Source organism: Dendrobium catenatum, unplaced genomic scaffold (genome assembly GCF_001605985.2).
Source record: "Dendrobium catenatum unplaced genomic scaffold, ASM160598v2 fragScaff_scaffold_1023, whole genome shotgun sequence".
NCBI classification, from domain to species: domain Eukaryota; kingdom Viridiplantae; phylum Streptophyta; class Magnoliopsida; order Asparagales; family Orchidaceae; genus Dendrobium; species Dendrobium catenatum.
This window is the reverse complement of record NW_021319485.1, coordinates 930,343-943,504: the sequence shown is the minus strand read 5'-3', so window position 1 is coordinate 943,504 and position 13,162 is coordinate 930,343. Positions and strand designations below refer to the sequence as shown.

General features: G+C 33.5%; 1 protein-coding gene across 1 annotated transcript; it reads left to right on the top strand.

Moving 5' to 3' along the window:
* Window positions 1-7,594: 7,594 nt before the first annotated feature.
* Window positions 7,595-9,253, top strand: LOC110096788 (pentatricopeptide repeat-containing protein PNM1, mitochondrial). Its single transcript, XM_020822872.2, has one exon. It carries the CDS (start codon window positions 7,622-7,624, stop codon window positions 9,086-9,088), a length of 1,467 nt encoding a protein of 488 aa, XP_020678531.1. The 5' UTR covers window positions 7,595-7,621; the 3' UTR covers window positions 9,089-9,253.
* Window positions 9,254-13,162: the final 3,909 nt, after the last annotated feature.

Sequence of the window (13,162 nt, the reverse complement as noted above, 5' to 3'; positions counted from 1 at the left end):
GCCCCATAACTTGCTGTTTATATAATAATATTATTATTTTTATTTTTATTTTCCTTTTTTTAACTTTAGCGCCTCATATATCTCAACTTGAGCAAAGAATCATTTTTTTAATTTACTTTTACAATTATTTTATTTATACGTGTATATCTAAATTTTATAATTAAATATTTAATATACTTAAACTTTAAATACAAATAATAATACCATTTATCTTTAACTTTTATCAAAAAATTTCATTTGCATGTTTATGGGTCTTATCTATTTTCACTAGTTCTTCATCATTTTTTCTATGAGATTCAAACTCCATTTAGCTCTATCAATATATTTTCTCGTTGTTCCTCATCACTAAGATCTCATCACGGCTTCCTTATATCTTTTTCGTGTCTTACATAACACTTCTTCATCGTTGAGAGTGGGGATTCAGTCGCCAGCGAGCTCTTACAAAATTTTAATAAAACTCTTATTACACTTATAAAACCCGTATTGGAGGAGAATGAGGGGAGATCATAATAAATAGTAAGGAAGAGAAAAGGAAAAGATAAAAGGAGAGAATTGGAAGAAGAGAAAGGAGATTCCTTCATGGGCCTAAAGAGCTCAAGTTGATGGAGCATACTTCAAACTTTAAACAGATGCACATTTATAGTTGAAAATCATCTCCAAAATATTCATAAACTTTTAATTTATCTCCTAATATATAACTTTACTCATAATAGAGAATCCTCTTTTTCTTTTATTCTTCAGATCTCGTGCGTAACATATATAAATGTTCAATGAATAGTGAAAATATCTCATTCTCACTATAATTTTCATCAATATTGCTTGTCAAACCCCCTACTACCTTCAAGTCAAGCAATGTTGGGAAGAAATATGTGAATATATTATAATGCAAATTATATCAAGATGAACTTCAAAGCTATATAATTTATGTTGAGATTAGTGCAATTCCGGATATTGGTTATGCTTTTTTGTTATGATGAGAACTAGTTTTTTTATATAATTTGATATGCAAAGTGTGATAATTCTAAGAAGGTTGTTATTCATTATTGATATGCCATCAAAAATCAACTTGATTGGATACAAATTTTGATGCATATTTGAATTGAAACTTTCATAATCAAATTCAAGACCATTTGAACTCTGATTTCAGCAAAGTTATAAGTGACATGAGTATCTCAACGAGATGAACTCAACGACATCAAAAGTGTCCGAATCGAAATTCAAATGAGCTCAGATAAATCACTTGAAATAAAATAGAAAACTTTGGCATATTAATTGAAAGATCAAATGAATTCCAAACCTTACATATTTATAGTCAAATTGAGCATTTCAATGGCACAAATCCTACAAGTTCAAAATCGCTTAATTACAACATCATTAAAGCACTTAAATATTGAAAAATAGATTATGATTGATAGCATTAATATAGGTCTTCGGATGGAATATTATGTGTTTTCGTCATATTTATTGGACATGTCACTCTAAAAAATATTTAAATAGACTCTCACTTTCTATACAAAGGGGGACTTGGAGCTAGTACTCTTAAAACTCAATAGAGTAAAGAGGCTTGAATAAACCTACAGCTCCACTAAAGCACCATTTTTTGGCCACTAGACCATCAAATGGCAGCTATTGTTGTCTTTCAATAACTATCGCTCGACTACGATTTCTCAACTACAGTTACCCTTCTACAGTCCTCCAACCACCATCTCTGATTATGGTACTCTAACAACATTATTCAAGTATGATCCTCTTACCCACATTATTCAATTATGATCATTCGATCATTTTTGCTTGACTATAGTCCTCTAACTATCATAACCCAACAATAGATGTTCAACATCCACCATCTGTCATGATCCTTTGACCACCTTTACCCAATTGCAGTCTTTTGACCAATATCGTCCTCCTATAAATCACTCGACAACAGTCCTCAAACCTCCATTGTCTAAATACAGTCCTTCGACCATCATCGTCTGAATATTATCATCTGACATCATTGACCTACTACGGACCACTGCACTGAAACATAATCCTTTAACCCCCATTAATCGACTATAATTCTCTAATCATTGTCCCATAGCTACACCAATGCTCGCTAACTTTGTCGCTTGTCATTGCCAACAATATCAATATATGCTATCTTTGACACAAACTCTGACTTCGAACATCAATATTATTATTTATACTGAATTTCTTGGTATCTGGTCTCCACTCCTTAAAAGAGTACAATTAAACAAACACGCCAATGACCTCTTATTTCAAAAAAATTATAATATTAACAACACATTTCAACAAATTATTTAATTTTTTTTATATATAGTTACAGCCCTCCTAAATAAATCCTAAATCAAGCTCAATTTAAATCTAAGGCTTCATTTAGGACGTTTTTTTATTGTTTTTTAAAGCATTTTTTTAATTAAAAAATTTTTAATTTTTATAATAAAAAGTTATTTTTGAAAATAGTAAAAAAGTCGTCACAAATGAAACCTAAATATGGAGAAATTATTACGTGCGGTCATCGGATCGTTCGAAAGCGAATCAAGATATGTCACAATATCCGATACACAGCAGTACACAGCTACGGTACACATCAAAATAGTAATATGACACGTTCTGATTCATCTTTGAATAATATTATATTTGAAATTATAATTGTCATCTACATGTATATTTTTATAATATTAATTTTTTAATTTTACTTTTAAAAATTGTTTTAAAAAACAGTAAAAATAATCATCCCAAACAAAAGTTATTAAGACGGTCTTTTACTGCTTCAGAAATTAAATTTTTAGTACAAAATTAAAAAATTTATACTAGAAATTAGCTTTAATAAGTAGTAAGAAAGTCATTCCAAACGAAATTTAAATGTCAAATTTTAGTTATATATATTTCAATTTGTGACAAAAAAGTAATATTTTTACTTACATTTTTTTATATTTAAATCAGAATTTTTTGAAAAAGTATTATCAATAGCATGATTAAAAATTTCAGTTATAATTTAATTAAAATATTGCTAAATAATTCATCTTTAATCACAAAATACTTTTAGCAGTACTATCAACATTTAATTTCCTTAAAAAATTATTAATAAAAATTAAAAAATATATGACTTTTACTCCTTTTTTTTTAAATCTGATCAATAACCAAATTTTTTAGTCACATTTTTTTTTAAAATATGATTATAATTTGAATTTATTTTAGATTTACACATTGCTTCCTATTGCAGCTTATTCTACAACCTTACAATTTTGGACCATTAGATCAGAGGTTTTAGAGGTTTTTTAATTGTAATAATAATTAATAATGAGGCAATCCTAAACTATTTCAAATACAAATATTATTTATTTAATGAATCAATTGTAATTGACAAATATGTTCATTCCACAAGGACCACAAATATTTTTTTTATATCACTAAGGAGAAAATTTTGATCAAATTTTAGTGCTAAGACAAATTGTTTAATGATCTAATTTTGTCTTAATAAGACTTGTTTAGAGCTTTAAAGTGGATATGAAGCATGAGGGATAGGCGGGCCCTACTCCATAGTCAATATCCCCTTCAAATTCATGTTGGGGGTAAATCTACCAAATTATATTAACTATGATTATATCTTATTAGTTAAATTAAACTCTCATCCACACCCTTTCTATTCACTCATCTCCCTCCCACCTTTTACGTTTCACAAAAAATCCACCTAAATCTTCGTCTCTCTCATAAACATTAGTTCAAAATCTCATCTTCCCCTTAAAAATCACTAATGTCATTTCCCTTGGAACAATTCCGTTCTCTTTTATCCTTACTTCCACTACCTCCTCCTTATCATTCCTTCTCCTCTTTGCTAAGACTGCTCTTTTCTATTTTAGCGGTTGCTCTTGCATCTCTGGAACTAGAGACACTATAATATATGGCGCAACTCCATACTTCACCGTGTTATTCCTCTCCCACCATCTTATTGTTTTCTTAATTGGCTACTAACCCTACATGCATGCATCCTAGGATGCACACCCTCTTATACTAGATAAAATTGATTTGATTTAGCTGGTTTTTTAGCTAAATATGTTCTGATTTGTATGATTTTGATCCCAATGAATTATTCTACATTGTTTAGACTATAAATTTGTCAAAACTGAGCTTTTCACACAACTTAACTTACTTATCATCTAATATTCCATGTATCAATATTTGCTACTATAATTTTGATGACGCTTGTTCCTTTAATTGAATGAAGCAAGTATAGCACAATTGCACACCTATTATTCTAAGGCAAGGAGTAATTATATAAGGAATCTTTTTAATGCCCTATTTTTTAAAAATATATTGTCAGAAGGTTTATTGCAAAACATTTATGTTTCTAATTTTAATTTCATTCAAATACAATTTTGATTGTAAGTCAACTATAATTAATTTGCCTTTTTTTGTTTTTAGTGTCTTGATTAAATTATGATTCCCTTCATACACAACTAAACATATAAATGAAGCATTTTATATTCTATGCTTGTAGAAGTATAGTAATGCTAATATGGTTATGTTTCTCATTGGTATATTGGAAATATTTCAAACCTTTTTTTGTTTTTAGTGTCTTGTATTGTTTTTGTCAAGATCATAGGAGTCTTTGTAAATTGATTAATTAAGTGATAATTTGTTTATTGTTGCTTTCACGTAAAGTAATGGCAGGCATGTTTGGCTTTTGTTAGAACTCTTTGGAACAACTTATTTACGAAAGAATTTAGTTTTGGCACCCCTCTATTTTGAAAAATGTTAAAATTGTGAGGCTCAACTTGGCATATACAAGCTAGCTAGGTCAAAGTAGAAAATAGAAAATACCTTACATAGCATGACCTAAGACATTGCAACTAATTATAACCCTATAAATTTGACTCAAAGATCACTAAAAAATAAAATTGACTTTTAACTTGAATGAAGCTCAAATCAAAGTTAATGAGCTAACTAATAAGTTGAATTCAACTAAGATTATGCTGAATTGAGGTTGTATCAAGCTGGGCTAGCTCGATGTGAATGAGATCAATTTATAGACCTTATATAAACTCAAAATTTTTAAAACAAAAGAGATCATTAGTAAAAAAAAAAGTATTTTAGGATATGGATTTCTAGGAAGTTATCTTTCTCTTCTAATTTACAAATATCCTTTCTATTTAACTTAATTAGAATGAAGATTGTTTCTCTTTTTTTAATGATAATTAATATGAATTTTATATGTTTTGATGATGATCAATTTGATGGATGATCAAAATCAGGTTGATGAACATCTGTAATGGAGAATGCTCTACTAAATCAATAAGAAATTATTAGTTGTAGATGACAAATATATATTTTTTTCATGCATGTGTAACACGAGAGGACACAGATTTGTATTCTCTATGTATTTTGTATGCAAATATGTATTAATTATGTACTCATTGTGTACTCCATTTTATGCAATATATGATTATGTACTCCGATACTCCACACATAATAGTTACATAAGTCATTTGCATTTAATAATTTCTCTAAATTAATAATGTTATAGTGAAGCCAGAAATCTAAAATTTTTGCCAATCAAACTAGCAACCACCCATATATAATTACTAAACCTTCTTTTTTTCTCTTTTAATATAATATGTACTATTTTCTGTTTCTGTTCAATCTTCATAATCTCATCCATATTTTCTCATTCAAAGTTCAAACTCTTAAATCCTACAAAAAAGAATTTTTAGCCCTAAACAAGAAAATATTCAATATTAACAACTTGTTCATAAATATCTTTGTAATAAAATTTAAAATATAATATGTCTTGATATTTAGTGCAAAAATATGAATCCAACAAATTGTTAGCATGTGTTTTGTGCATGCTTTTATGGCCATGGCTACTATCATTAAGCAATATTCTTTTAAAATTAAATGAAAAACTAATTTAAGAAAAAAAAAATTCGAAGTTTTTGGATTTATTTTAAGATGGGTGCATATCAGGATTCAGGAGTGTCAAAATCTGATCCGACCGAAACCCAACCTGAAAAATTCTTGGTTCGGATCAACCCATTTTCTATATGGGTAGGGTTCAGGTTCGAGTTTCCGACCCGTTTGTAAAATAGGGTCTGTTCAGATTGACTCGGAAACCCAAAACCTGGCATGTTTTTGACCCGTCTAAACCAAACTAATTATCCATTACTCTCGTCGCCATCACATTAGCCATCACTCAGGCCAACTGTTCGTGCGACTCAATCCAAACGTCAGTCATCATGCCAATATCCATCAGTCGTCAGTCGTCACTACTCACTCGAGGTCAGACCAATCGTCCGCTGCCTAATGCCAGATGCCAGCCCCTCGGCCCTCCCATAGACCACAATCTACTCTTCACCACATGGCCTGCCTCCTCTTTGCCACCGGGAGCTCGTCTGCCTCCGTGCCTTGCAAAATATAGCCCCACCCGTAGACTGCAGTCCGCCGTCTGAGCTCTCCCTGACGGTCTGACCGACAGCTTCCTGCCTTCCCAGACATACACACAACATCGTAGCCCTCATGACTCAACGTGTCACACTCATTTTTGAATACAAACGGGTTCTCGGGTCGGGTCGGGTCAACCCGGTAACCCGCGCGGGTCAGGTTCGGGTTGAAAATCTTGACCTGTTTAAGCTAAATAGGTCAAATTCGAGTCAACCCGTTTAGGCCCGGGTCAACCCGGTTGGACCCGAATCCGACACGTTGACCCGAATTGACACCCCTAGTGCATATATTGGGCACGTCTCAAAACAAATCTAATAATGTTTAGACCTACCCTAATAAACATTCTCCCAAGATATCCTAAGCTAATTATTTAGTTTCCAAGGCAATATCTGAAATGTACAATTTATTATGGCTTTGTTTGGGACAGATTTTGGCCTCTACTTTTTCATTGCTTTCAAAAAAAAAAAATTGCACTTGAAAGTTACTGTGTAAAGCTATAAAAACATTGTCCCAAACGAAACTTATATTTATACAAATCTTGAGAAAAAATAATCAATTTAGATCACCAGTGCACTGGATCCCATCAGAATTCTGCAATTAAGCATGCTTGGGCGAGAGTAGTACTCGGATGGATGACCTCCTAAGAAGTCCTCATGTTGCGCGCACCCTTTTAATAATAATAATAATCATCATCAATTTAGATATACAATCATTCTATTGTAATTAAAAAAATATTATTATTTTTAAATAGATTTTTTTCTTTTAATAATATATTTGTATTTGATTAAGCTTTGTTTTAGTTATATTTTGAGTTTTATTTTTCAACATATTTTTAATTAATTAGAAGCAACTATTATATGGTTTCTATGTAATTTGCATAATCCACCAAACATCTTGTCCTCATATGCAGTAGTAAAATATAAGGTACTTTAACTTTAATGAAAAATTAATGTAAGAATAAAGGATAAAATTAACCTTTTTGTTTTTTGTTTTTTTAAATAGGGCGTTACTTTAGTACATTACTTACTTAGGAACAGATATGAAAGCCTACCAATTACGGCCCATGTTCAGAATGTCAGGCCCAACATCGTTAATTATCCGGCCCATAAACCATTGCAGTAACTTGCTACATTAGGGCTTTCTTCATCTTAAATCCTCCTCGAACATAACAGAGATAAATATGTGGAGGCCGGAGCTGCGCCACCTCATCCGCCGCCTCCTCCCCTCCTGTTCTCCATCCTCTCTTCATCTCACTCCAGCTGTACGATCACTCTGCTCCTCTCCTTCGTCCTCCTCCGACGATCTCGCCCTCACTATCTCTACTGAACTCACCAACTTCGCCTCTTCCACCAACCAGTCATCCTCCCTTGACCTCCCACGCCACTTCTCCCTTCACTTCTCCGACGTTCGCTTCAACACCCCTTTCCTCCTCGAGATCCTCAACATCTCCCCCTCTGCGGGTCGCGCGGCCATTGACTTCTTCCGTTGGCTCGTCCGCCACCGCGGCTTCACTGCCAATGATACCTCCCTTTCCCATATCATCAACTACCTTGGCCGGCGCCATGACTTCAAGGCCGTCCATGACGTGCTTCTTGAATTCCGCGTCGCCGCAGGCCGCGAATCATTCTCCGCAGCCCTCGATCGCCTCATCCGTGCCGGTCGCGCTTCGCAGGCCGTCCATTTATTTGACTGCATTGAGCGCGACTATGGTATAAAGCCCGATCTCGCGGCTCTTTCTTTCCTCGTTTCCTCTCTCTGCAGCCATGGATTCACCGGCCACGCTGAGCGTGCAGTCAAGCGTCTCGCTGACGTAATCTTCCCTAGTGAGCAGATCTGTTACACTCTGATACGAGGATACAGTGATGAATTGAAGCTTGAAGATGCTAAAAGGCTGATGGGAGAGATTATTCGTGGAGGTTTTGATCTCGGTACGCCTGCATATAATTCCATCATTGATTGCGTTTGTCGGCTCTGCCGGAAGAAGGATCCGCTCCGGCTATTACCGGAGGCGCAGAAGCTTCTTCTTGAGATGGAATCAACTGGGATTCCTCGAGATCAGGAAACTTTTCACGTGCTTATTTATAATTTGTGTAAGATAAGGAAGACTGGGGATGCAATGAAGCTATTCCAGGAAATGAGTCAATGGGGATGCTCTCCTGGAGCTGAGACCTACCTTGCTCTGATCCGAAGCTTGTACCAGGCGGCTAGGTTGTCAGAAGCTGAAGAAATGATTGGTTTTATGAGGTCTGCTGGTTTTGGGAATTCACTTGATAGGAAAGCTTATTATGGATTCATCAAGATTTTGTGTGGGATTGAGAGGGTGGAGCATGCAATGAAGGTTTTTAGAAGAATGAAGAGCTATGGCCATTTGCCAGGGATCAAGACGTATGAATTACTGATAGGGAAGTTGGCAAGTCATAATGAGGTTAACTGGGCGAATGGACTGTTTAAGGAAGCTGTAGGCAGGGGTGTGCCTGTTGTTTCCAAGGTGTACAAGGTAGATCCAAGGTATGCAAAAGCTAAAAAGGAGAAGAAGGAAAAGAAAAGGGAAACCTTTCCGGAGAAGATGGCAAGGAAGAGGAAACGGCTGAAGAAGCTGAGGCTGAGCTTTGTTAAGAAACCAAAATCAACAAGGAGATTTGTTTGACCTTGTTTACAAGTGGATTGTATTGTTGGTATGCCCTCGTTTCATTTATGCTATTTATTTTCTTTTCTTCTTTGATACATATAAGAGCTGAGATGAATGGATAAAGGATGTTCTGGTTTTCCTTCCATTGGCACAATTAATTGATCCACAAGAGCACCTTTTTTTACAACATGCTTTTCTTGTTCAACTTTTATTGTTTGTCTTGTGGAAAATGTTTAATCTACTATAATTGAAGTTTAGGCAGCAACATTTTGCAATTTGTTCTCTTAATCAATAGGGACAGCTTATTATAAGGTTTATAAGGTGTTGGAGATGTTGGAGCATTTAAATTATTCTTTTTCTTAATCAAATATTACAATTTTATTAGTTATCATTGTTCTCTAATTAACTTTCTGATAGGAAACACTTGAAGATTTCAAGTAAATACTATCAAGAGAGCAAAAACAGCGAGAAATCTCCATGATTCCAATGGAAAACCAGTGAAAAATAGTAATTTAATTGCAAGAAAATAAACTACGGAAGAAAATAAAAAGATAAAATTGATCCTCTATTCGAGAGGAGGATCGATCTCTCCCAAATCTCTAGACGCCGCTAGAGCCTAAAGAAAATATATGAGATCTCAAATTTCAGCCAAATTTAATATGCCCTAACCCTAGAAAAACAAACTATTTGATGTATACAAATCAAAAGTAAATCCCTAAATAGACCCTACATTTAAATTTCCCTTCTAACTCCCTCAAAAATTCTTCCTAAACAGTCCATGCACGTCAGGGCGTGCATTCGGTGCGTACGGGAGGCGGAAATGTCTGCCACTGTTCGCGTAAGCCGGTCCCGTCGGACCGGCTGGAACAGTAACAATTTCTTGGTACTTACAACTGAACTAGCATGAGAGAGAGCAATTGCAGCTGAATAGTATTTTCTGGTTTTCTTTAATTATGATTTTTTTTTCTTTATTGAAGTTCTCTCTCTTTATAATAAGAAGTTTTCTACGAAAGTGCTTTTCGTAGCATTTAGCATTGTGTAATAAGGACTATGCTTTAGATCCCAAGGCATTTGGATGGTAGTGAATATTAGGATAAAAAACAATCTGATATAGCACATAAACTTGTAAAAACAAATGTTTCTGGTTCAACAAAGATTAGAGAAAAGAGAATAATGAATGGACTACCTTGGATTGATAGATGATATTGCTGCTCATTACTTTGGCCCTCCAATTTATGATTTAATTCACCATCTAACTTAAGAAAACTAGCCCCCAAAATGAGGTTTTCCTTGCGGCCACATCTGTGTAACTTTGGTACAAACTGAAGACAGTCAGGAGCGGATCTAGCTATTTTTTTAGGGTGGGCAAAAAAAAAAAAAAATTGTGAGGGATGGACAGATGCTTAGAATTGATAAAAAGTAGGGCAAAAAAATTTTTTGAGGGGGGCAAAATGCTCAAAATATCCAAAATATTTCAAAATATCTCCTCTAAATATTTAAAAAAAAATTTAAGGGTGGGCATTTGCCCACCTAAGCATTTATCTATTCTCTTATGATATATTTTCAAATCTTATTTTCAAGTACCTCAAATAGAGTTTGCGGTATTGTATGGTAGTGTATGGAGAAAAAAATTTAGAAGATATGCACTAGGAGATGTGATATAGAGAAAAATACATTGCCGTGTGTTGATCATCGTTACCTAATAACAGTTCGAGTCTTAATGTTGTCAGAGACTTTAGCTGGGCTTAATCATTTTTTATAGGCTTAAGGGGCATAATTTATAGAATTTTTCCTGTTTATGGTGTAGGCATATCAAGATGAAGATGGAGGTTTCATCAAACTTATCTTTCGGATGAGAGTTCTACTCTGAAGATGAATTTGATGAGAAAATTTTTGCTTCTCATCAAATTTGACATTTTTTTAAATTAAAGTTATTTTTTTGTGGCAGGATGAAAATAATTATGCCCTTTTTGAGTAGAGGAATACCCAATAAAGACACAATTTTTAGTGCTCTACATGTTTATCCTTATTTCATTTGTGGATGAGGACATAGGCAATATGCCAAAGATTTTTGGAGAAATTTTTTTTTATATAATAAACAATTCAGGTAGAAAATCTTTAAGATTTTTGAAGTCAATCACATTAAAGGACATTCTATTCAGTAGATATGTGGCAGTTATGATACTTTCTCTAATATTTTTTTAGCATTTGATTTTGGAAGAGAAAAGTCCTGGTTACTTCCAAAAGATAACCATTTTTTTTAGTCATTCTATTTTGTTGGGGAATGCCAAGACAAGACGATTGATGTATGATACATTCTTTCTGAAAGAAAGCTAATAATATATGATTAAATAATCATGAGCATTATCTGTCTGAAATACATTGATGTTAGCATGTAATTGTTTTTGTATCATGCAAGTAAAAGATGGGATGAATAGTTATGACATCAGATTTTTATTTGATAAGATATAGCAATATTAGCCAATTGCATTCATCAATGAATGTAAGATTCCAATAGCTTCAGAAATATCGGAAGTTTTTTATGGTCCCAAAATGTCAAGAGTAAACAACTAGAAAAAAATTAGAGGATCTAGATTCACTTTTAGGAAAACAAAATGATTATTGATCATTACTTCTTTGGCTTGTATGACAGGAAAAAAATTCATTTAATAATAATAGTTTTTCTCTGCTTAAAATTTGAACACAAATTTGATTGAAAATTTTTTCAGGTTCTGCAAGGAACATGAATCCATTTTTTTCTAACAAATTGCTTGAAAATTATCATATCATCATAAAATGTTATCTTGAAATCTTTGCAATAATCCATTTCATAACAATAAATCTTCATTGCATTAAATACTTAACAATAAGGAATCACCATTCATGATGATTGACTCATGAGAACAGAAGTAAACAAAAACTAGACATAATAAAGATAATGAAGAATCACAACCGGAAGAAAAGAAAATAAAGGTTGGAAGGAGTAAACTCTAACCTAGTTGTGAGATTATATTGAAAAGTAAAAAAATATATATTTTGAATTTTATTGCTTGATTTTGTGTAAAGTATAAAATGATGTATATATTTCTCCAAAAATCTTACAATGAAAATAAATTGAAGTTATTTATAAATGAAAAAGAAAAGTTTCTAAGAGGGCCAATGGTTAGAAGAAAAAGCTGAGGCATAAGGATTACTATCTAAGAGCATCTCCAACCGAATGCCAAACGAGCTTATGGCGTCGTTCGGTCGCTCTAGCCGAATGCCAAATCTTCCGCCATTTACTTGCGGGTGATCAGTGGGACGCCAATATTGGCGTTGCACTGTTCACCTATGCTATTTTGCTCTCTCAACTGAAAAAAATGCGCGAAAGGGAGAAGGATCGTTACCTTCGCAGAAGCACATAAAATGGCGTTCGATTGGAGCATTGCCACGGCATTTTGGAGTTTTGTTGTATTTTGCCTTGAAAAATAGAGTTCTCTGTTGGAGATGCCCTAAGCTTTGCATCTCTGCAAATAATAGAATCGGCAGTACAACTTAGCATCCAAATATCCAACACTTCTAGATTGTCTCCTCTACATCATCTATAATAGAAGACCAAGGTTTAAAATTGCGTAAATAAGCCTCGAGGCGGTTTTCGTCCGTGAGGCGAGGTGTAAGCCTCGAGGCGGTCTGAGGCGTAAGCCTCACGGACACAGAATTGCGTAAATGAAAAAATAAGGGTTTTAGCAGGAAAATAATAGCAATATTGTACCTTACAATAAAAACATCTAAATGATATATGAAAATAGTGGAAAGTAAGAAAGTAGATGCAATAAAATCATGTCCCAAAGTACAAAGTCACAAAATATTAGTTTAACAAAACTACCAAAGTAAAAAAAACATATAAAATGCAATCATATCCCATCACTAAATGGGTTTTCAAGGGAATCTTCTTCTCCAATTGTATCTATGAATGTCATGTCATCACCATTTTCAATATGACTCACTTTTCTCTTCCCTGTTCAATAAGAGAAAAGATCATTATCATGTTAATTGCTCACTTGACATAAATGTAATGCAATAGCAATAAGAAATTGTGGAATACCTTTACTT

Bases quoted from the DNA above. Each gene is read 5' to 3' on its own strand.
- LOC110096788 (XM_020822872.2), top strand. From the start codon at position 7,622: ATGTGGAGGCCGGAGCTGCGCCACCTCATCCGCCGCCTCCTCCCCTCC.